Source organism: Sorghum bicolor, chromosome 4 (genome assembly GCF_000003195.3).
Source record: "Sorghum bicolor cultivar BTx623 chromosome 4, Sorghum_bicolor_NCBIv3, whole genome shotgun sequence".
Classification (NCBI taxonomy): domain Eukaryota; kingdom Viridiplantae; phylum Streptophyta; class Magnoliopsida; order Poales; family Poaceae; genus Sorghum; species Sorghum bicolor.
Genome location: NC_012873.2, coordinates 66,996,214 through 67,020,173, shown reverse-complemented (window position 1 = coordinate 67,020,173; position 23,960 = coordinate 66,996,214). Strand labels below are relative to the sequence as shown.

General features: G+C 47.1%; 3 protein-coding genes across 17 annotated transcripts; 1 reads left to right on the top strand and 2 right to left on the bottom strand.

Moving 5' to 3' along the window:
• Positions 618 to 3,892, bottom strand: LOC110434971 (SAP-like protein BP-73). Of its 2 annotated transcripts, XM_021460121.1 has the most exons (3): positions 3,658 to 3,892; positions 2,421 to 2,519; positions 618 to 2,093 (listed from the first exon to the last, which is right to left on the bottom strand). In XM_021460121.1, exons 1-3 carry the CDS (start codon positions 3,692 to 3,694, stop codon positions 964 to 966), a joined length of 1,266 nt encoding a protein of 421 aa, XP_021315796.1. In that variant the 5' UTR covers positions 3,695 to 3,892; the 3' UTR covers positions 618 to 963. The 2 variants fall into 2 exon arrangements, with proteins under 2 accessions (XP_021315796.1, XP_021315797.1); XM_021460122.1 differs by lacking the exon at positions 2,421 to 2,519 and having other exon boundaries at positions 3,658 to 3,842.
• LOC8056416 (wall-associated receptor kinase 2) lies at positions 5,946 to 8,848 on the top strand. Its single transcript, XM_002454702.2, has 3 exons — positions 5,946 to 6,950; positions 7,054 to 7,221; positions 7,322 to 8,848. Exons 1-3 carry the CDS (start codon positions 5,990 to 5,992, stop codon positions 8,512 to 8,514), a joined length of 2,322 nt encoding a protein of 773 aa, XP_002454747.1. The 5' UTR covers positions 5,946 to 5,989; the 3' UTR covers positions 8,515 to 8,848.
• LOC8056415 (probable starch synthase 4, chloroplastic/amyloplastic) lies at positions 8,801 to 22,829 on the bottom strand. 14 transcript variants are annotated; one of them, XR_002452097.1, is made up of 20 exons: positions 22,331 to 22,828; positions 22,156 to 22,212; positions 22,049 to 22,076; positions 21,863 to 21,967; positions 21,606 to 21,732; positions 21,163 to 21,385; positions 14,238 to 14,372; positions 13,505 to 13,609; positions 13,277 to 13,372; positions 12,945 to 13,074; positions 11,901 to 11,951; positions 11,542 to 11,652; positions 11,029 to 11,138; positions 10,740 to 10,905; positions 10,572 to 10,648; positions 10,411 to 10,502; positions 10,192 to 10,305; positions 9,635 to 9,696; positions 9,339 to 9,435; positions 8,801 to 9,124 (listed from the first exon to the last, which is right to left on the bottom strand). XR_002452097.1 is itself a non-coding variant. In XM_021458864.1 (20 exons), the coding sequence occupies exons 1-20, from the start codon at positions 22,498 to 22,500 to the stop codon at positions 9,005 to 9,007; spliced, it is 2,136 nt and encodes a 711-aa protein (XP_021314539.1). In that variant the 5' UTR covers positions 22,501 to 22,821; the 3' UTR covers positions 8,801 to 9,004. The 14 variants fall into 14 exon arrangements, 9 of the variants coding, with proteins under 9 accessions (XP_021314539.1, XP_021314537.1, XP_021314540.1 ...); XM_021458864.1 differs by having other exon boundaries at positions 10,411 to 10,479; positions 10,757 to 10,905; positions 22,331 to 22,821; XM_021458862.1 differs by having other exon boundaries at positions 10,411 to 10,479; positions 10,572 to 10,652; positions 22,331 to 22,820.

The following is a 23,960-nucleotide window of genomic DNA, read 5'->3' as shown; positions in this document are numbered from 1 at the left end:
GCGTCGAGAGCGCAGGGCAGGCCAATAATTGCCAGCCTTCATTCACCTGCAACGCAAAGAGAGATCAGGGACTTGTTCTTGTTCATACATAGGGTAAATATATGGTGGTACTGTGCTACAAAAAACAATAGGCCTTGTTGCAGCACAGCACCATCTTGAGGGCCTGTTTACATCCCTTCAAAAGTCCAAAAGTTTACAAAATTCTCTGTCACATCGAATCTTGCGTCACATGCATGAAGTATTAAATATAGATAAAAGAAATAACTAATTGTACAATTTGCTTGTAAATCGTGAGATAAATCTTTTGAGCCTAGTTAGTCTATTATTGGGCACTATTTCACAAATACAAACAAAAGTGGTACAGTGTCAAAATTCCAAAAGTTTTTACATCTAAACAAGGCCTGAATTAATTGATACAGAGAAGGGTGCAATGCAAGCAAAGCAACACCATGTGGCAACATCTCTCTCTCTCTCCCTCTCTCAGAGGAGTTGCCAGTACGGAGTTCATCTGCAGCATCACCCAGGTAAAAGGGGAGGAAAGAACCTACGATGTTTCAGAACAATATCGGCAAGACCAATCCAGTAGTCTTACCAGATGATGAGCGAACGGTCCAGCATAGCCATAGCCCATAGGTCAACTCTGTAGAAAAGATGAACAACACCTAGAACAGATGTGGTGCATTCATTTAGTACACAAACAGCATCTCAGGCTCTCAGCTACCTTACTCCACTCGGCACACAATTCAGCTAAATGTCTAGCAAACTAGCGTACAAAATGAGAACCAGCAAAAGATCAGCACAGACCAGAACAATGTTAGCCTCGCTCATTTACAATTTTCTACGGGACTGAAAGGCAGCGGATCAGGCCAAGCAAAGTGGGTTCAAATGGAATAGCCATGCTGCTGCTCACCACTTCAATCAGCAAAGTGGGACTGAAAGGTTGACAATATCACCCGCTTATCATCAAGCCATGCTGCTGCTCACCACTTCAATCAGCTCGTTTTTCTTCATCTTTGAATAGCCTTTGATTCCTCGGGACTTTGCAAGCTCTCTCAGCTCTGCAACCTTCAGAGAGGTTAGATCTGAACTTTCCGTGGAGTTGTTCTCGTGCAATTCATCTGTATCTGTAACATCAGTGATTTCCAAAGAAGGTTCTGGATACTCATCGTCTGGTTCATCTGTATCAGATTCTTCATCGTCATCTAAAATGTCATCAAGGTCTTCCAAAGAAATATTTTCTGGTTCTATTACAGAATCAGGTTCATACGGAGACATGGAGTCAGGCTCATCTGTAACAGTCCTCTCATCAAGAACTGTCTTAGCTTTCTGTACAGCATCGGCGACATTACTGCCGATGGACTTGCGATCGGCATCTCTGTCTACGTCCGTATTGATAGCAGGCTGGAACTTCACTCCAGGAACAGGAGACCTTCGCCTGAAATTTGAAGCTGGCCTTTTGAAGGGTGCCGGAGGTGGCTTCCTCTGCTCTTCCTGGATGTCACTTTTTGTGCCAAAGATGGTTGAACTTTGTCTATTTCCAGAATCGTTGTTTCTCCTCATTACATCAAAATTCTGTTCTTTGTCGTCACTGCTCTTCCTTCTCTGGTCCACAGAGTGTTTCCTAAGCAGCTTAAGAAGTGAATCAACACTGCCCCTTTCACCCTGCACTTTTGCAGGTTCAGGCTTCTTGTCTTCCCTGCCTTTCCCTCTAGCTCGCAGCTGTGCTTGAACCCTTTTAAAGAGCTCCACGATCTCCTTCTCTCTTTCCCCAGGAGCTGATGTGGCTTGAGGACGGGAATTGCTTGCCAAAGATATTGGTGGTCCGTTCTTGGAGAACATGATATCGCTATCAAATTCATCAATGTTCTCAGAATCATCTTTATCCTGGTATGACTTGCCTTTCCCTCTGGAGGACCCCCCTTTTTGTTGTCGCGATGTATCCGAATTCCTTGGCCTATGGTGGTTGGGGCTTGCACCACATACCAAGGATACCCTCATTGGCCCCAACATAGGCGATGTGCCCATGAAACAAGCTCCTGGAGGGACTCTGCTTTCTCCATGATGCACAGGTAAGGTTGCTCTGCCTGAGACCCCTGTGCAGCAAAAGCACTGTACATTAGTTATTGCTTTAGAAGGAACTTGTGAATTAGGGAGAAATAGGAAGCTTAAGATGGAACTGTATGCATTAATTGCTGTCGTACATGATATGGGATGCCAATAACGAAATAAACCGAGATTGCATGGCTAACAAGAACGATTTTGATATAAACATCTTGGTAGAAATATCATATCAAAGTTAGTAAGAACAGAACCACTTGGATGATACATAAAAGTAACTTACAGAATCTTTTTAAGAAAAAACGAAAGCCTACAAGAAGTGTTTATACGAAAAACAAAGTGTTAAACAAGCCCACATTCACCTTTTTGTCTAGAGCGAAAGTCACAAGTCATAGCTTGATCATGGAAACATGATAAGACACTTAAAGAGTATGCACCATTTATGTGGCCTATCTGTACATCTGCAAGGGACGTACAGTGCTACATCAGAAGTGGAGGTGCACGGCATACAGTAAGTGTAGATCTGTGCATCTTAATGAATCAGCTAACAAACTGTCCTAATTAAAGCCAAACAACGCAAAAGTGGGAGGTGTTTACACCTAGTACGAAAAAGATGAAAACACTGCACTGGGCGATGATACCAAGAAATAGCAACTAACAGTAAGTCTAATATAAGTTAAACCTGGGAATTAAATGCAATCCATTTTGAACATGGGGCTATTAAGATGGCAGTCACCTAACAGAATATAACAAAGACCAGTAACTTAGTCAACATGTGCATCCGAGCAGCTAAGAAACTGCAAGGCATCTAAATGGAAAAGATAATCACTCATAAATTAGATAGGCTTTCATTGTAAAAACGTGGATGAAGCATGAAACACACATCATACGGAATCCCAGTCATGGCGTTTATAGATCAAAATCCCTGATCAATTAACTAATTAGCCCTTGGCCCCTTGCAATTAAATGAAGACAGCGAGCTGGAGTAGACGGTGAATTCAACACTGCTTGGATTTGCAATCGGTTTGATAAGATTCCAAAGACCTATTATAGTTGGGGAACCAGATCTGTACCCAGTTTCTTTTAGTACATGAGGCTGGCAGCGTTACACTGGACTACAGAAGCCACATTTCTCTAGTTTGTCCACGACGCACCCCATGAGGAGCAAAAGTAATTTGCCCCATCTGCTACGCAGGAATTTCACAGAAAAGGTTATAATTTCACAGAGCAATCTGGTTGAATTCACTGGCTCCAACAGTTCCATTCTCCGCATAACTCCCGGTTAGGTCTCCTCTGATGATTCACCATTCTCACACGACGCTATCTGGGGAACCCGCGCCACGTAGCAGCAAACAGCCTCGACCGTTAGGCAGGCTGCCCTGGCCCCACATCGCGCGCATTGCTTCCCTCCGTCACGACAGGGGCGCGCCGCGCGCGCACGGCACAGGGCGCCAGGACAAACGCCGTCCAACAACAGGCGATAGGGCAGAGCCGCGGAGCGAAACCCTAGGTAATTAGAGGTGGACGGCGCCAGCGCCACAAGGTAGGCACGGGAGACGAGAGGCGGAGGGGAGTGGGGGTGGGGGTGTGGTCGCGTACCGCGGTGGTGGAGGAGGGCGGGGGCCGCGGGGGACATTCCTCTGTGGGGGCGCGCGGCCGCCCGGAGCGTCCCGACCGGCGACGACGGGGCGGCGGCGGTGAAGAGGCGCCCGGGCTCGGGGAAGGGGCGACTGTTGGTGTCGACAAGTGATAAAGCGAAAGCGAGACAAGTGGTGGTGGAGTTGGGGGATTTTGGCGAGGGTTTTGGCCGGCCGAGGCCGAGGCGGAGGTCCAGCGGGGCGGGGACGTGGGCCGGCTCGTGTCACTCGCACGGAGAGACGGGGACCTCGTCGTCCACGCGGCGCGCGCGCCCGCGGGACGACGTCTTCCGCCCAATCGGTTTGGGACGATGGGCCGTGGGGAGATGGGCTGGTTTGGGACGGCGGCAGACATGCCGAGGCCAGGCAGAGAAGCCCAAAGACTATTTAGTTTGGACCTCTGCTTCTGTAGTGCATCAGCCTCCCCGTTGGCCCAACAAAGTCTTTAACCCTTTTGCTTTTTATTTCGAGAAAACAAATTTCACACCTATATATGTATGACCAATTCTAGACTAACAAACCCCTAAAAAACTCTAGACCAACAAATCTTAAAATTAACAAAGTCAATCCAATAGATTCTTTATAAGGAACCTACTAGTGAAACTATGCTCAGTTCGCAAGAAAAGAAACTCTTTAACTTCCTTGATTTGAATCAGTGAGGATCCTTGCAAGAAACAGACAATTGTAACTTTGTAATGGTAAAGAGACATTGAGAGTTTGGAGGCTAAAGTTATTAACAAAATTCGTGTGTTTTTTCTGCAAAGGGAAGGGGGACTTGTATTAAACTTTTGTCACTGTACATCCCCAAATTATGAAAAAACTAAAATAGAAAATACATAATATTCTATTCAGATTCTTCCATTTTTTCCTCCTCCAATGGTTTCTCTTGAACGTCGGAGCCAAAGTATAGTCCTTAAGTCAAATCCAACGGCCAACTGCAAAACATTGAGCATGCCGTAAGATTCAACGTCTCGTAACCAGTCCAAAACGCATCTAAATCACTGAAAGAATATCGACAGTTCCGCTGTCAGTTGCTATTCTCATAGGAGGCTCCCCAAAGCACCCCTTCTCTTACAGATAAAGGTTACAAATTGGTCATTCTCTGCAACGACAATCTCATCATAGCAATCATCAAAGTCATCGTAGGAAACACGATGCCAACTAAAAATCATTTGATTTCATTGAAATATTTATTAGACTAAATCCTAATAATATGTGGGTTCCCTTCTCTTTTAATGTCCGGTAGATACGTGGGAGAGAAAGAAAGAGAGGGGCCTACGAGCTGAGGCAGCGGAGGAGCGAGGAGTGGCGGCGGTGGCTCTGTACCGAGGCAGAGGTGTACCCCTTCGTGTGGATATGGAAGCCCACACTCAACATGTATAAAATACTCGATCCATCCTAAATTATAAGACGTTTGATTTTTTTTACACCAAGTTTGACCATTCATCTTATTCATTGTGCAAAATATCACTTCTTTTGCCGTGACTTGGTTTATTAATAAAATTTCTACAAGAACAACTTAATTTTAACTATATTTGCAAAAAAAATTTGAATAAGACGAGTAGTCAAACTTGAAGTTAAAGAAGTCAAATGTTTTATAATTTGGGATGGAGGGAGTATATTTGTAGCTATTGATTGCCTCAACTTAAACGTACTGTAGAATTAAAGATTCTGCTTCTATTAGCAAACTTCTTTTGTTTAAATTAATCAAATTCCAGGTGGAGATCCTCTCCCCATGGAATGGCGCGCGGTACCGATAACACTTGCATCAATCTTCAGTTCCTCACTAGCTTTTCTTTTTTACAGTACTATTTATTATACGCAGCGTATCTTTCGTCTAGACTTGCTATGTATCTATTGCTTCAAGTATTATTTACATGGTTACGTTCCGATTAACACGAGTGTTCCTGCTTGTATGCTTTGTTTATAGAACATTTATTATTGTGTATATGTAGACACAATATTCCTTAAAAAAGTGGTAAAATTGCGTACTACATATATTTCCAACAATCATCACATATTCACATATTGTTTACTCGATCAACTAGAGCACGAGGAGGACCAGCCATGCGTACACAAGTCGTCTGACCATCCAACACCCGATTACCCGAAGCTGCGGCGCTCCCCAGCCCGGTCAAGTCAAACCGACCATCCACTTGTGGAAGCACGTGTCCCGCTACACTACGCGTGAAGGCAGAAGGCAGGTAGTAGAAGCAATGTAGCGCATCTCATCTCGCACACGTTATATGCAAAGAGAAGCCCGGCGCTGTCTGTCAGAAAGCACGACCTCAGAAATGGCAACCGCTCCACGCAGAAGCTTGCAGGCCATTGCTGCACTGGTCGTGCTGCTGGCGCCGGCGGCGTTAGCTCAGCGGCAGCCACCGCCACCACCGTCGTCAGCGACACTTCCACTGGGGGTCGCGCGGCCGGGCTGCCGCGACAGCTGCGGCAACATTACCATCCCCTACCCATTCGGCATCGGCGCCGGGTGCTACCGCGACGACGGCACCGGAGGCTTCCAGCTCCTCTGCGACGACTCCCGCTCCCCGCCCCGCCTTACCGTCTACGGCTACGACCACCAGCTCGCCGGCCTGTCCCTCGTCGACGGCGAGGCTCGGGCGTACCTCAACGCGACGCGCGAATGCTTCAATTCCACGGGGGGGTACGTCGGCGGGCGGCCGGGTGCCTACATGTCCCTCGGCGGCAGCCCTGGTGCCAGCCCCTTCTTCTTCTCCCCGGCCAAGAACCGCCTCGTCGCGATCGGCTGCCCCAACCTTGGCTACTTCGTCGACGACAAAGGCTACTACGTCAGCGGCTGCATGTCCGTGTGCCGGCCGTCGCAGTACAACATTCCAGGGCAGGGGTCGTGCACCGGCGTGGGTTGCTGCCAGAGCGCTATACCGCCGGCCGTCTACTTCTACGAGCCGCACCAGATCAACTTCCAGCAGGGGCAGGGGGACCCGGCCTTCGCCTCCAATGTCACCACGTGCCACTACGTGTTCCTAGTCGAGACCGAGTGGTTTAGTTACAGCGACCGCGTGTTCCTCAACCGGACCGACGACTTCGACGTGCCCGTCGTGCTCGACTGGGGCATCCGGAACGCCGGCAACTGCAGCGCCGCCAAGCGAAACATGACGGACTACGCGTGCCGGAGTGCGAACAGTGACTGCGTCACCTCCACCAACGGCGCCGGCTACCGCTGCAATTGCTCCAAGGGATACGAGGGGAACCCCTACCTCGACGGCGGATGCAGAGGTAAACATGCATTTTTATTTTTATATGAGCGCATCAGTATAGCCTTTTTCTTTTTTACGCCTTGCCCAATGATGAAACCAAATTGCATTTGCAAACGGATCAGACATCGATGAGTGCCGTCGCCCAGACAAGTATCCATGCTACGGAGACTGCACAAATCTGCCGGGAAACTACACTTGCAAATGCCGTCCGGGAACCGATGGGGATGCCTACCAGCAGAACGGTTGTCGGCCCAAGGACAAGTTTACGCTAGCTCTCAAAGTGGTTACAGGTACACAAACACATCACCCTGTGACTGACCCGTCCATAGATTACCATGCTTGGAAATTTCGTCAATTCTTACCGGGATACTGATAAGCGATGATGTTCAGGGGTCAGCGTCGGAGTGTTCCTGTCAGTGTTCATGTGCTTCTGGCTCTACCTGGGGCTCCAGAAGAGGAAGCTCATCAGAACGAAGCAGAGGTTCTTCGAGCAGAACGGGGGCGTCATCCTGCAGCAGCAGATGCGTTCCTACAGCAGTGCCGGCGCCGGAGCGGGTGGGTTCAAGATATTCTCCGAGGAGGAGCTGGAGAAGGCGACCAACAGCTTCGCCGCCGACCGTGTCCTCGGCCGCGGCGGCCACGGCGTCGTCTACAGGGGTGTCCTCGAGGACAAGACGGTGGTGGCCATCAAGAGGTCCAAGATGATGGAGGAGGCCCAGACCAAGGAGTTCGCGAGGGAGATGCTCATCCTCTCCCAGATCAACCACAGGAACGTCGTCAAGCTGCTCGGCTGCTGCCTCGAGGTAGAAGTGCCCATGCTGGTCTACGAGTTCGTCTCCAACGGCACTCTCTACCATTACATCCACGATAAGGATCTCAAGGCTGATATAACCCTTGACACCCGTCTTCGGATTGCGGCGGAATCCGCGGAGGCGCTTGGGTACATGCACTCCTCTGCCTCGCCGCCGATCCTCCATGGAGACGTCAAGACGGCCAACATTCTGCTCGACGACAAGCTCACCGCAAAAGTTTCGGATTTCGGGGCGTCAAAATTGGCACCCGCTGATGAGGCCGAGATTGCGACATTGGTGCAGGGGACTTGTGGGTACCTTGACCCTGAGTACCTTATGACATGCCAGCTAACCGATAAGAGCGACGTGTATAGCTTTGGTGTTGTCCTGCTGGAGCTTCTGACCAGGAAGAAGGCACTCTACTTCGACGGCCCAGAGGAAGACAGGAGTCTAGTGTCATGCTTCATGACGGCAATGAAGGCTGGCCGGCATGAAGAACTTCTTGACAGCCAAGTGAGGAACGAGATGAGAGCCGAGGTGCTTGAAGAAATTGCTCACCTCGTGATGCGATGCCTGAACATGAGTGGAGAGGAACGGCCAACGATGAAGGAGGCGGCTGAGAGGCTGGAGAAGCTGAGGAGATACCAGCAGCACCCGTGGGCTCAGGCTGATGGCAATCTGGAAGAGAGGCAGACCTTGCTTCCCATGGAACAACGGGATCTTCCTTCCATGATCAGACAGCAAGATGTCCTGGATCTTGAAGAGGGCAGCACATATACTTACAGCTTGTAGGTAATATTATTTGGGCCATAATTTTAGCAGATTGATTCAAAGTATGGATTCTTTTGGATGCAACAGCGAAAGGGTGCACACATGATGAAGAGCCAAGAACTAGGAACTGAATATTATTCACCGTTGGGGAAAAAAAAAGCCCAAAGGGACAGCAAAAGCTTTGCCGTAATTTTATAAGAAGGGACGACAAATATTGTTCACCCTTTCTAAAACGGATCACTAGCTGCTCTTGTTTGTTTGTTCAGAATGATGTGTATATGCGTCAAGTCCACTGACACTGTTCATGTTTGTTCCTCAAGAAAATGCACACTAACTACCACAGTAAATTGGAGAATATTGTGAAATCCAGAGCAGCTGTACATACCATTTGTTTATTTACTGACCTTTAGCTTGATTAAATGTTCATCTAAGAAATTAAATGTTAATCTAATTATATGCAAAAAAAAAATGGTACCCTTAATTTGGGGTGTGCTTCTCTAGCATGCCCAGTTCACAGCTTCCTTATAGAGGAATAAGCATCCCAATGAAGGTTATAGCACTTCATGTCCCATGACGAACCCCTAGCCATCCCATCCTTAATCTGCCGATCCCAATGTGAAGGGTCATTGTTCTGCACATTGGGAAGAAAATTATGTTAAATTCAAGAAGCAAGTAACTTCAGAAAATAATATAGTTCCACGCATTCAGCTTCCTGGGCCTTTTGATTGCAACTTTGACCTATGCTGATGTTCAGAACATTATTTGATCTATTAACAGATAATTGATTGTGCACAATGAACAGTCCGTGATAAGATAGCTATTCTCCCTTGAGATTGCAAACTTACAAAGTCATCAAGTGTTTGAGAAAGAGACAGATCTCCATAGGTTGAGATGATGTACTGAGACATTGCTGTATTGGGGCAACCATGCCCCTCCAACTCCCTGGTTACATGTACATACAAATGGAAAGCATAAGCTATATACATAACATAACCGTCAATCAACTGATGTAAATGCTACTTTGGTCCATACTCAAGCTTCTGTCAGTCATGCAGTTTCGACTCACTTTGGACACAAAAAAACATTTCATCTAAATCATATCAAACTGATGGATTGCCAAGTAAGCGTCTTTGGTATTTACCTTGATTCATCGCTGGGAAAGTTTAATTGTACCGGCACAGAACCATACTTTATTGCCTTCATCTGCACACAAGGAGACTTAACATTGACGCAGCAGTGGGATGGAAAATAATCACAACAGGCTTTGTATTTTGTATGTCCTTATTAACTCCGTGATTTGTGGTGTTTGCTAAATGGACAGAACCTATGCAAACAAATGTATAGCAGCAAGATCCATTTGAAACACTTATATACACAGCAGCATGCTGAATAAAATCAATGTATGCAAATGAAACTTGTTGGTCCTTTATTTCAAAGGACAAGGATAGGTGCACTAAAAATACTGTTTTACTTTTTTTTTTAAAAAAAAGTGCACATGCATGTTAGGGCGGGAGGTGTGGTCATGCATCCCAACAATAGGGTCGAATCCTCTTCTACTCAAATTTGGGTACTTATTTTCTTCCTAATGAAAAACCGTCTAACTCCTAGGTTGGTCCATTTTTTACATACAGCTTACTGCTCTTAGTTTAATAATTGTATTGAAACAATTCGCGAAAAAAGAAGACTGGTTTCACATACCGCTGTTTGCAGTGATGGATCTTCAAAGGAAGAGCAAAGAATGATATCAGATCCTGCATATATTAAATGTGCTAGGGATTCATCGTATGCCTCAACGAATGCTATTTTGTCTCCCTGTTTGATAAACCAAACAAATGATAAAGAAATGAAATTGCATTAAACACATGATGTGCCATTATTGTAGAAAGCCCAAACAAGTTAGACACGGAATAGTGATACCAATATCTCTCCCTTTAATGCTTGCAAAGTTGAGTTCACGACAGACCCTAACTTTTCCATGATGATGACCTGTACAGTATAAACTCTTGCAACTGTACTAGCAGAGAAATAAACTGTTTAAGTCCCAAGGAAGGTGTCTAACAAAGTAGTATACCACACACCTGAGAATTCCTGCGCAGAGCAACATGAACTGCTTCTTTAAGACTATGGATATCTGAATTATCATCACAGATACATCCTACCTGACAAATGGCGCTTACCTGATGTTACACTCAATGTAGTAACTAGACAAACAGAAGTATGTATTCGCAGAACAAGAGTGTACATACTATAATGGATGAATCACCGTTGAATCGAAGTCGTCGCCTAAGTGCTTGTCTGCAAATGGACTTCCCCTCAATATCATTGGCAGAATACCTTCGAGGAAGGAAAATGTCTTTCGATGGATCCCAAAGTTCACCATCCAGTCCGTAAGAAGCAACCGATATCTTCTCCCTAGAAAGGATTTAAAGCATCTCAGAAAATCTCAGCAAATCAAGTGCCACTTGCAACAAGCAATTTCTTAGGCCCAATGGGAGAAAAATTATGGAAAGATAAACAAAGAATAATCTAATTTACTTATGTGTGGTTAATGTTGATTGCAGCCCATGTCTTGAACCATGAATAAGAGAATCTTTTGAATCTGTTGAGGACATCAAAATGACTTTATTTGAATAAACAATGCCCCCCTGCATATACATAAGTTGCAGAAAGAGTATCTTCATTAAGAACATTAACGGGAATACAACGTATCCAGAAAGAGTAACAGACCAAAGACAAGTTGCAGAAAGATATTACAGCTAAAGATATGTTGCACATACATAAGTTAATAGAAAGATATGATACATAAGTTAATAAAAAAATATGTTTAAGGATACATCAAAGCCATTTGAAACAATTAACTTCCATCTGGCATTTTAAACTTGTATTCAGCGAAAATCTAAACATGGTTGAACAATATGTTTCCCAGAAAGAAACAGAATTGCCATGGGTGCTAAATGTTTATGTTGGCAGAGATAACAATAATTCAGGTACACGTCTTCAATATCTAACATATATTAAAGCGTATAAAACAATTCTAAGATGATTTACCTTAAGAATATTAACAAGATGTGTCTTATTTGTATCCTGCAGACGATCAGGGCGGTGAAGCTTATTTGGATCGAGCCCACACATCTCCAATATATTTGGCTCCTCTAGGCACTAGAAGCAGTTGCATGAAATGTACAATAATTAGAAAAAACAAGAAACCACTTGTAGTCTAGTATATGCAGGTACAGATACTACTGAGCCCTAAAAAATGTTTCAATTATATGCAAAATATATTGCAATGATTAGAAACAGTGATAGGTGGAATCAATGTTAAAAGTTTGCATCATCTTGAGGCATATTGATGGTAGTCATAGTGCATGTAACAACTAACGACTGGAAAAATCATACTGAATATTTACTTCTGAATTCAAGTCTTGGCACGTCAGTAATATCCGAGTGTTCCCAAGTCCCTGAATGTATAACAAAATTGCAAGTCAAAACTTCACATCAGGACTTCAATAACGAAATACTGAAGTACAAAAGTAAGACTCAATGTTGATTTCAGCATATACATTTGTAATGTTATATTTTATACAACTGTAAACTCACAATTTGGAATCTAAGTGGGAATGCAAAAGTCAGGGCTATCCTAACACCCAATTTACTTTATCATTTAGGTCATTGATTCAGTCTCCTCTGCACACCTCTGAACATTACTTTTCAATAAGTATTAAAATAAATGCACCTTGGAAAAGGGGGTGACTGGGGCCAAGCAGAAATGCCAAACAAGGTTAAGTTGGCTAAAATGGATTCAAGTTTGCTCATAATAGGCTGGAGGCCTTTTATCTGTTTTAGAAAAGGGGACTAATCCCATTTGTGAACATGCTTAACAAATCAGAAGAAAATTTCAGAACTTGCAGGAGGAAAAACAGAAGGTCTAAAAAATAACAGAAAAACCAGTAATCATGTCTAGAATAGATTTAAAAAGTCCTTTTACGAAAAATTATGACGGGCGCATCAGGTGCATAATGGTAAAATGCAAGAATGTGCCAGATGAAACTCCCACTGAAAATGAAATTAATCTTGTGGCAGTTCATGTGGGAAAAAATACATTCAGAGTTTATTTGAAGAGGTAATGTGACCAGGTTGAGAGAAATGAGCATATATGGATTAAGTGAGAATAGTGGATCATATACTGTAATGAATCTGGGAAGTGATCCTTCAATCTAATAGAGCACTTAAATTTATTTGTATTGAAAAGGGAAAACACGATGCACATATTTCCTCTTCTGTTTACAGAATGAGATATTATTCACTGGTGATACTAGGACAAAATCCTATCAGAAGGTATTATCATCCATTTAACATGAAGAACAAATAAGACTATTCTGCAAACCATTATCATACCATTGAATAGCATAGTAAATTTGAGAAAACATAGCGTATACTTTAGTAAAACTGACCTGGTGAGCAAATATATCCCAGAAAAGTGGTGCCACTATAGCAGTTTCCCAGTTATGTATGTGTATAATGTCTGGCCGCTTTCCAGATTTTACAATATAATCCAGGGATGCACGGGAAAAATAGGAAAATCTGAAAAAGATGTAGTAAGAACAAATAATCTATATGTCATGCGCTTGCAGCGCTTCCAACAAAAAGCTACATATAATATTCTAAAATGCTACCATTATTAACAGTTACTCTAAAATATAGTCAGTTCAACATCAGTTTCTTCTGCATGTTATATTCATAAAAACTTGTCATGTCACTATCTAAATCTAATGCTCCTACATACCGCTCAAAGTCATCAGGGTAGCCATGTAACATATCACGACTGAAATAGTAGAGCTGAGATGGTTCTATAAGTACAAGACCAACACCACTTGATGTACTGCATAGAAGAAGCAAAGTTAGGAGAAATGCCTCTAGAACTACACAAATACAGAAGCATCAGCTAAAATAAGAGAAGAGCGAGATAATAGGGCCTGTTACATCTGTTTGCACACTAGGAGTGTATCTTTACCCAGTCCATATTTTGTTTTTATGCCAAACACCACCAAAATAAGATTCATACTCTGCCTCAGCTCTCCTTAGACCATGAATTCCATCCACGTTTATGCTGGTGTACCTATTTTGTGTCATACCAATGCGATGAGCATGATAGCTTTGTGTGCAATAAGCAAGATGTAAATGTGGCACAAGCCAAAACAATCCACATTACTAAAGATAACAATGAATTTCAAATGTAACACATATGAGCAAGAACGAGAAGATAAGAAAATTGAGGACTATATACCAATATGACAATACTGCAAAACATAACTTATTTAGTTTGCAAATTAACTCAAATCATTTGGGATGTGTTGCCTTGATTTTCTTTCTCGATGTTCTGTCTTTGATGGAATAAACAACACAGTTAAGAACTATAGATTGTCATCAAAACTAAAAGTTGACGATCAAATTCAAGCTTTCAGAAGAATGTCCAGTTTAGAGCATCCATCTAGAATGAGCAAAAAAAAATTGTCTCATCGGGACATGGATATTTAAATTTCAGGATTTTGCTCTTACATTGTAATAGCTAAAAGGAAGCTTAGAAGCATGTTATATTGTTCAACATTTTTTACATTATCAACTCAAAAGAAACTTCCCTATTTATATGATTAATCAGACCACTACAACATAAAAGCCTAAGGTGTCCAGACAGTCTATCAAGCATTATATACCAAAGATTTGGTTAGTGAAGAGAGGTTGCATACTTGGGTAGTATCACCTCCACCAAGTTACCCTTTTTTTGAATCTCACAAGATAAACTAGCAACATAGGTTGATAATGATCCAGATGATGCTATTGGGTACATTTCACTGCAGATGTGCACAATATGAAGAGGTTTCCTGCATTGAACATAGGCTCAAATATAGCATCAACAAATATAACAACAAAAGACTCAAATTAAATATGTCGCAGTTATACTGGGTGAAACATCAGCGGGAAGCATATACAAGTTGCCATGTTAGTGAGCATCTTCAAGCTCACTCAGGTGGATATAGAAGAAGGCCAACATAGGCAGGAATAGTTTTTTGAAAGTAAAGGCAGGAGCTCTGCCGCTCAATTAAGAAGGAAAAGTGGTTTATGTACAAAAGCACCCAAAGTGCCAAACAGGCAAAAACACCGGTCATAAGACCAAACACAAACAGGTACCACTCACACGTTTGTTTTACCCCACAATACACATGGCCCTACGCCTTTGAACAATATCTTCCTTGACCAATGCTGCAACTTGTGCTGACGTTTTGTGCTCATTTTCAAAGATCCTCCTGTTCCTTTCCTTCCACAGGTTCCACACAACATAGATAAACACTCCATTAAATGTTCTGCATTGTTGCTTTGGCACCTTGGTCGCCGCCTCCTCCCACCAATCGGCGAGGCATATGGGATCTTGTTGGGGCAGCTGCACATCAAAGTTTTCCCAGGTTAACACCTGGCTCCAGACGGCTCTAGCAAAGGGGCATAGCAGAGATAGATGCAGCCCTGTCTCCAGAGGTCCATTACACAAAATGCAATGGTCTTGATGTGGCCACCCTCTCTTTTGAAGGTTGTCAGCTGTGAGGATTTTGCCATGCATTAGTATCCAGGCATGCACTGTGCATTTATTTTCTGCCCTTGCTCTCCAAATAAGATCAGCCTGGAACTTGCAATGCGAACCTCGAAACTGTATCCTGTAAGCTGAACGTGTGGAGTAGTTACCGTCAGCTGTCCATCTCCAAACTATGGAATCTTGCACATCGGGCATCAGCTGCACATCCTGGAGCCTGATCCAAAGGGCAACAAATTCCTGTATCTGTACAGATGTTGTAATTCGTGCCCTGAGGGATCGGATCCAGTTACCATTTTGTAGCTCTTGGCGAACCGTCCTGTTCTTACAACGCACTACCTCGAAAAGGTGGGGTGCTAGGAATCTTGGAGCTTCACCCTCTAGCCAAGTATGGTGCCAGAAACGTGCCTTGTCACCATTTCCAATTGTTATCGTGGTTGAGGCATTGAAGAGCAGTCGGTCTTTGTCATTACACGGCAGTTCTGTCCCTACCCAAGGTTTTGAGTCCTGAACCCACTCCTGCCACAACCAACGTAGCCGCAAGGCTGTTCCAAATCTTTCCAAATCCGGCACCCCCAAACCTCCCAAATCCTTTGGCATGCACACTGTTGGCCAATTTACCAGGCAATTTCCTCCATTAGCGTTCTCCTCCCCTTTCCAAAGAAAAGATCTTCTGATTTTGTCAATTTTCTTTCTTGCCCATACTGCCAGTGGGAATACTGTGAGGTGATAGGTAGGCATTGAAGATAGCACCGAGGTGACCAAAGTAAGTCTACCCGCTCTATTGAGCAATCTACCTTTCCATCCAGGTAGCCTTTGCCCAATGCGTTCAATGAGAGGTTGCACATGGACCTTCTGTAGGGATCTCGTGTGGAGCTGCAATCCTAACTAGCGGCATGGAAAGGATTCTCTTGTCCCTGCAAATGAGGCTAACACATGGTCTAAAATGATGTTCTGACATTGGATTGGGTGTACCGAGCTCTTCTGTAGGTTTATGTGTAAGCCTGATACATTGCCAAATTCCTGTAGGATCATCGTGATGGAGTCCAAGTCATCCTTGATCGGGTTAGTGAATATAGCCGCATCATCAGCATACATGGAGGTTCTCCACCTGGTCGTAGGTAGAGGAAGAGCACTAAGAACGCCTTGTTGTGTTGCCATGTCTAGCAGGCGTTGGAGAGGGTCCATAGCGAGTATGAACAGCATGGGGGATAAAGGGTCACCCTGCCGAACCCCTCTCCTGTGGCTAAAAGCTGGACCCTGCTGTCCATTTAGCAGTGCTCTCGATGATGTCGTGCGGAAAAGGATAGAAACCCACTCCCGCCAGCGTGGTCCGAAACCTAAGGCCTGCAGTACCTCGAGGAGGTAGCTCCAACTGACCGTGTCAAAAGCCTTGTGTATGTCAAGTTTGAGGAACAACATTGGCAGCTTCATCTTTTGCATTGTCCGGACTATGTTCTGAACATATAGAAAGTTGTCGTGGATGTTCCTCCTTTTAATGAAGGCGCTTTGGCATTTTGAAACTAAGGAATCAAGCAGCGGCGCCAACCTATTTGTGAGTAGTTTGGCGAAAATCTTTGCTACGCTGTGAATGAGGCTGATCGGGCGGAAGTCTGCAACTCTCAAAGCATCCATTTTCTTTGGAAGCAGGATGATGTTTGCTGAATTTAGGAACTCAAAACCTTGGGAGTTTAGACTATACAGACTGTTCACAGCGGCAGTGACATCCTCTTTGATAATATCCCAACAAGCTTTGAAGAAGGCGCCTGTGAAGCCATCTGGACCCGGTGCCTTGTCCGACGGCATGGAGTTTATTGTATCTTTGATTTCATCTTGTGTGAACGGGGCCTCGAGTGCCGACAGATCCCTTGGGACATATCCAAGCGCCGACCAGCTGAACGTCGTCGACCTCGGTTCATGGGAGCCTAGGTGTCCCGAAAAATAGTCCGCAATGATTTTTTCTTTATCATTGTGTGTAGTCGCCACCCTCCCATCAGTGTGCAGGCTATGGATATAATTCTTCCTCATTCTCGTGTTAGCCCGAATGTGGAAAAATTTTGTGTTTGCATCTCCACTGCGGATGTATGTGAGCCTTGCCCGCTGTCTAATTCTTGATTTTTCAATGGCCGCTAATCCAGTGCTTCTGATTTTTAGCCGACGGCGTAGGTCGAGCTCCTGCTGTGTGAGTGTTCTGACTTCCTGCGCTGCCTCGAGCTGTAGCAGAACCTCTTTGACAATGGCTAGCTGCAGCCGAGTATCCCCAATCTTCTCCTTCCGCCACCTCTTGAGGCCTTTTGCCACTCGCACTAATTTTATATGCAGACGTTTGAAGGGTAGCACAGAGTGGACAGGTTTGCACCAGACTTGCTCCACCACGTCCCTGAAACCATCCACCTTGACCCAGAAATTTTCGAAGCGAAAGGTGTTATTGTGGCAGTGCTCAAGCTCTCCTTGCAGAAGTAGAGGGGTGTGATCAGACATGAGTGAAGGCAAGGAGTGGAGGAAGCATGTTGGGAAGGATAATTCCCAATCAGGGGTGCAAAAAAATCTGTCAATTCTTGTCAGTGTCGGATTGTCTTGCTCGTTGCTCCAAGTGAAGCGGCGTCCATTCAGGCCTATTTCCTTTAGGTTTAGATCATCGATCATAGCTTTGAAGGAGCCCATGAGGCGACGATTTAGATTGGAGTTATTTTTGTCTTCTGCCTGGTAGATGAGATTAAAATCTCCTAAGATAAGCCACCTTCCATGGGCCGGGCAGGGGATTGCAGCCAGCTCTTGAAGAAATTGTAATTTTTCTGCGTCTCCCTGCGGGCCGTAGACAACTGTGATCTGCCATTTGGTTCCATCTGCCCTCATGGTGATTGTTGCAGTCACGGCGTGCGTGGATACCTGGTGGTCAGATAGCTGGAAATAGTCCTCATTGACCGCGATAAGGATGCCACCTCTTGTTTGTGTGGCTGGTAGGACAGCGAAAGTGTTTCTAAATTTTGCCCCTACAGTACGTCTCACAACACCTTGGTCCAAATTTTGCAGCTTCGTCTCTTGCAAACATACGATGGTGGAAGCTGTGTCTCTTACCAGCAGACTTACAGCATCTTGCCTGACCACGTCATTGAGGCCTCTCACGTTCCAACAAAGAATGTTACAGTTGCGTTGCGACATAGGAGCTAGCTGTGAACCCATTGGGAAGCGCCGAGTCCTAGGCCGGGGAGCTGCTGGCTGCAGCGCCGCCGTCGAGGCCACACAGGGCCGTCAACGCCTTTATCACCAGCTCCGAGAGCGGCCCGCTGAAGAGCCTGAAATAGTTGAGTAGTGTGTCGTCCATCGAGTTTTGCTCCTCCATGATCCCGAGCTTCTTCATGAGGACCTGGCGAGCCTTCGCCTGTGCATCACCTTGGGGCCACGACGTGGTCGCAATGCGAACGCTCTTGCGCCGCTGTGCTGAGATCTTTATCCCCCGCCGTGTTGGCCTAGGTGGCCTAGGTTGCTGCAGGGGGGCTTGGAGCAATGGCGCCGGTGTCGGCTGCGTGACCTGGCTGATGAAGGTTGCCGTCGCGTTCTGCAGTGCCAGCTGGGCTGACGTTACGGTTTGTGGCGTGCGCTGCCTACGTGGGTGGCGCCTGATATAGACACATCCTGGGCGAAACCTCCTACACTGCACAGAGCAGACCTGAGGCACCCCCTGGTTGTGGCCGGTACAGGGGGAGAACCTTGGCGTTGCAGGCGATGAGGTATGGGGTAGCACCAGGTCACCTTGTTCCTGGCCAAAGTCAGCGGATGCTTCCAGCCTAGATGAAGCAGCCACCGAGTGAAACTGTGGAGCCAGACACGAAATTGGTGGGGGCGATCTGCTGTCATTGTCAGACAAATTGGACCTCTGAATGCTGTGGAGGTTGTCCAGTGTAGCTTCCCTAGTGTGACTGCGACTCGATGAAGATGGTGACGGCGCATTTGGAGTTGCCCTTGGAGCCCCATTGGCTAGGGGCGCCACTTCTTGTGCTGGGCTTTCCTGGGCGGTCTCCATAGCAGACGTCTGCATAGAGGAGCCTCCTTGGTGGACATGATCTGAGGGTGTCTGAGTGGGCGGCTGCACGCAGTCTGTGACGCATAAAGGGCTTGCACGGTGTACAGGCAAGAGGGAATTGAGGTGTCCCTGGCCTTGGGTGTCGTCAGGTCCTGGTGATGATGAACGTTGATTTCGCCAGCAACGACCGTCAGGTGACTTGACACGCTGCTGGTGGCGCTTTTCGGAGCGCTCCCACCCTAGGAGCGTCCTTGAGCTGTGGTTGTTGCCACGGCGTGCACGGCGAGTGTTGTCGTCCTCGTCTTGGTGGCAACGCCTTAGCTTGGAGTCTGGAAGTGGACGGCCGCCATCCACCACCCCATAGTTCCATGTGAAGTCCCTTGTCTCCGACCGCCCATGCGAGTCCGGGGGCAGCTCTAATATGTCCAGGTGAACTAGTACCCTGAAGGTGAGTCCTCGCCGGCCATGGGGCGTGCCGATGCCGTCATGAACTTGCACTGCCTTCCCTGTAATGGTTAACCAAGTTACCTTCGGAATATCTGATGGGTTGTAGGTCCACGCCCACATACACAGGGCCTTGGTGTCATCGCGGCGCAGGGATTGCGGCTCCACGTAGTCCATGTCGCAGGCACTTGCCACCACCCTCTTGGCGATGCTCGCGTTCCAGGCGTGTGCTGGAATCCCCTCCAGGCAGAGCCGAACATGGTGGCGCAAGTCGCGGTGGTCGCTGTAGGGGAGCACACGCCATGGCCGAATGCGGATGTTGAGGCTACCCAGACGAAGGCACTTGAGGGCAACAGCAGCATCCCGGTGGTGGGGATACTCGAAGACGGCGAGGAAGTCCTCTGGTCGGTGACGGGTAACCTTGACGTCACCACGACGGATGCCGAAGCGGACCCGAAGCTCTTTTTCAATCGTCGTTGGCTCCACATCTACCTCTCTACAGAGGCAGAGGACCACGGTGCAGGAGGAGAGGCGCTCCCACTCCTCCTCCATGTCCTGCGTTGCTGCTGCCACAGCGGAGATTTCTGACGGGCGCGTCGTGGGGTGTCCCGGCGCCGGCATCTCGCGGTGCTGGAGGGGTGGGAATGATACGGGGTCAGGCGGTGGTGGCCGGGCCAGTGCAGAGGGAGCAGGAGTGCCGCGTCCAGGCGGGTGCTTGTGGGCTGCAGAGGCCTGACGAGCTAGATGTGGAACTGCACCACTGCATTCCCTGGCCTTATGCCCGATTCGCAAGCAGCGCAGGCAGTGGACCGGCTCTCTGCAGCCTGCTGCTCGGTGTCCCCCTGCAAGACAACGAAAGCACTTACCTCTGAAGAATTCGAGGAAGGCAGGGGCAGCTGGACGCCATGAATCTGCCTGAGCAGAGCCGCCGGAGCGCCCTCCCCTTCTCCTAACGACAGTTGACCAACCGTCCTCGTCAGTCACCAAGCGCGTCGAGGAGTGATGGCCGGGCGTGACACTGGCATGTTTCGGCCTGTCGAGGTCAGCTTGGGAAGGTGCGCGGCCATTACTGCAGGTATTGCGTCTCTCGCCGGAAGATTTGAGGCAGGATTTGGGAGCGACACTTCTGGGAATGACGCCAGCGGCTGCAGGTTGAGAGGGTGGAGTGAAGGAGAAACGAACCTTCTTCGGTGGGGCGAAGGAGAAGTGAGCCTTCTTCGGTGGGGCGGCTGGAGACGAGGCGGCCATGGTCTCCCCGAGTTGGTCGAGCGAACCAACCACGACCGACCAGAGGCGCGGACGCGGGGCAGGCTCGATTCGGCGGTCCTCGGTCGAAAAACAGGCACTGGGCATAGCGGCGGAGGTGGGCGAGGGCCTGGAGGTGGCGGTGGGGCGCTGGGAGGCAGAGGCGGCGGCGGATCTAGGCGGCGTCGCCGTGGGGGTGGCGCGGCTTCATAGGCAGGAATAGTGTTACCAGGACATGTCAGGTGCCAATGGACAATTCGATGTGTCAAGTTGTCTTGCAGCAAAAAAAAAAAGGACATGGGTATCCGGTAACACTGCAGAAAATTTGAGTAAAAGGCGGTAAAACTGGAGGAAAGTAAGGTAAGTGGTATCATACTCTATTGGTTTACGTAGAAAGAGTCGCAGTTCAGACAGCAATTCAGTATTTGGCTTATGATGAATGTCAGAAAAGGCGCTTTGTATTATGCTTCTATTAGTGACAACTTTCTCTCTTAAATCAGATGCTTCCGCCATGCTGATCATTCCAGAAATGACCATTGTATCTATCCGCAGGAGTAACTCGCTGAAACTTAACGATTGTGCTGCTTCTAGGGGAATACCTGAAAGAAATGCCATGAGGAAATGGAATATGTAAAAGTATAGTGAAAGGTATATGACAACATTTCTAGTATTTGATGCGTGCAGTTTACCTCTATAGTTAAGAATGAGAAATGGAAAGTAAAACGATCATATCAACAATCAGTATATATAGGATTGCTGAAGATGAAATTTCACATTATCATCCATAAAGCCTGAAAATGTTGGTAACCAAGACCGCACCTTGCATTTCTGTTTCTAGTACTTGTATTTCCTCAAGAAGCAAATTATTTTCATCCTGTAGTTTCTTCAGCTCCTCCATAGCCATAAGCCGCTGCTTGTTAATGTACAGGATATCTGTAACAGACAACTGTTAAGACTTATTTATCAGCAAGGAACAAAGCAATGTGAAAGAGTGGTTCCAATGGAAAAATGTGTGCTACATTATGATGAAAACTAACAGTTGTAGTACTAAGTATGGTCTGATACAGAACACTAACATTAGGTAAAGCAAGGGAAGAGTAATTACTCCGTTGAGCCAGTCTGAAGAGCTCCCCAACATCACCCTCATCAGCCAAACTTGGTACCTGGAAACAGCAATTACCCTAAACTCATAAGCCTCTTAAATCAGCAAAGCAGAACAACAGAAGATAAAGTGGAATTATCTGTGGCCATCTCATCCATGCCTGATCACTATCTGCGTCGACGTCCAACCTACAAAATTCCCAGCACCATATAGAAACATCATCCGCAATTCGAGCGCTTACAAAATCGAGATATAGCGGGAACCCACCGGACGGTACTGGAGCTCTCGCGCCGGGGCTTACCGCGAGAATCGCCGTTCCCCTCCCTGAGACACAAATTGGAGGACCGAATCAGCTGAGCAACAGGCACGCATACAGAGTACACGCAGCAATTATGCGAGCACGGCCGCACGGAATAGTGCTGGGTGTGGGATTTGCACGCACCTGGAGGAGGAGGAGGAGGAGCACCGGGTTAGAAGCACCGGTCGAGCGGCGCGGGCGAAGGGGAAGCAATGCACCCCGCCGCGCGGACGCGGGAAGCGCCGCCGCCGGAATCGAGGAGTTGGTGGCGGGGGCCGCGACGCTGCCCCGACTGCAAGCCGCGGTGTCTCCATGGCTGCCTGCTACCCCGCCTGCACGGCCCGAACTCGACTCACGTCGCGCCGCCCGTTCGCCTCCTGGTCCTAGCTGTGCGCGCCGCACCTCCCGCGGATTGCCCGGGTGAGTGAGACACTACTGTGTGCTTCAATGTTCCGAGGCGAGGCTGGCAGGCTGCTGGCGAGCACTGATCGGGGCGAGAAGCGGAAGGCGTGCGTGGGGGAAGAGGAGCGCGTGCCGTTTGGCGTGCGTGCTCGCGACGAGGACGGGGACGGGGCGAGCGAGTGAGGCAGCGGTGGACGGTGGTGCGGGACGCGCGGGTTTATCGGGGAGGGGTGTTGTGGGGGCAGGGAGTAGTTACCGAGCGGCGGCGGGGATTTGTGACATATATTTGGGTGTTTGGCGGAGGCGTTCCGGATAGAGCAGGAGCAGCCCAGCATGGCCCGCCCGTGGGCTTGGCTTTCACAGCCCAAGGAATCAGAACGGGTGCGGCTTTTGCGACGTTGCGAGGCACGTCTGCCGGCCCAGTTCTGTTGCTGAAATTTAGCCCGGCTGAATTGAGCTGCTGCTGCAGTGGTCAGTGGATTCCCAATACAATTTCTCTGCTGGCTCTTGCCCATGTTGACCACCAGGTCACCCCTCTTATGGTCATAGGCTAATGGATTCTGTGTGTTCTTCTAGAAAATGAGGTGTAAATTGTTTACCTTTTTTATGGTACTGTGCTAGCAAATTAGAGTATCTTCCAATGCAGGGATCCTCTTCCTCATATTCTTTTCAAGTACGCGCACGCTACAAATTCCTTGATGATAGTGTTTGTTGTCAAGCCAAAACTTCCTATTGTCATCACGTACACTTAGACAATTTCTCAATGAAACTCTTTGATACCCTTTTCTTTAGAAGAATATACTCTCCCTTTTCTATAGTAGAGCAGAGTTCATGAACTGTGACTATCCGCAGCAGTTTGAATTTGCTGCAGAAAACAATGGCCAGCGCGACCTGCGGCCATGGACAGTGCATCACGGCGAGAGGACGCTTGCTAGAGCCGTGAACAAAATGAGTTTTTTCTTCTTCTTTTTTTTTTGAGAGTGTGAACGAAATGAGTTGGAGTTTACACCTAGCTACTAGTTTCCTGTTAGCACCCCATTTTTTGTGATGGCTGCGTGCCCGGGTGTTGGTTTTTATTTGGTAGAATAATTTTGGTGGATCGGAGCAGCTGGATGAAGTTATACGTGTACGTGTTCTGAAACATGATAAGAAGTGTTTGGTTAGTCTCGCTCTTGCCCATTAGAATGTGGTTGTCTCTCCAGTTAGCTGTGGCACTCTAGTGTTCTTTCCTTCCTGATCCCTCTTTCTTAAATATGGCCAATTGAGTCTGTTGTCGTTAGCAAGATATGTTTCCAAATTCCAACATCGTACAGTATCCAGTGGTGGCTGCCGTGGACCGAGCGAGCGCAGAGGACTGGGAGTCTTGCCGGGA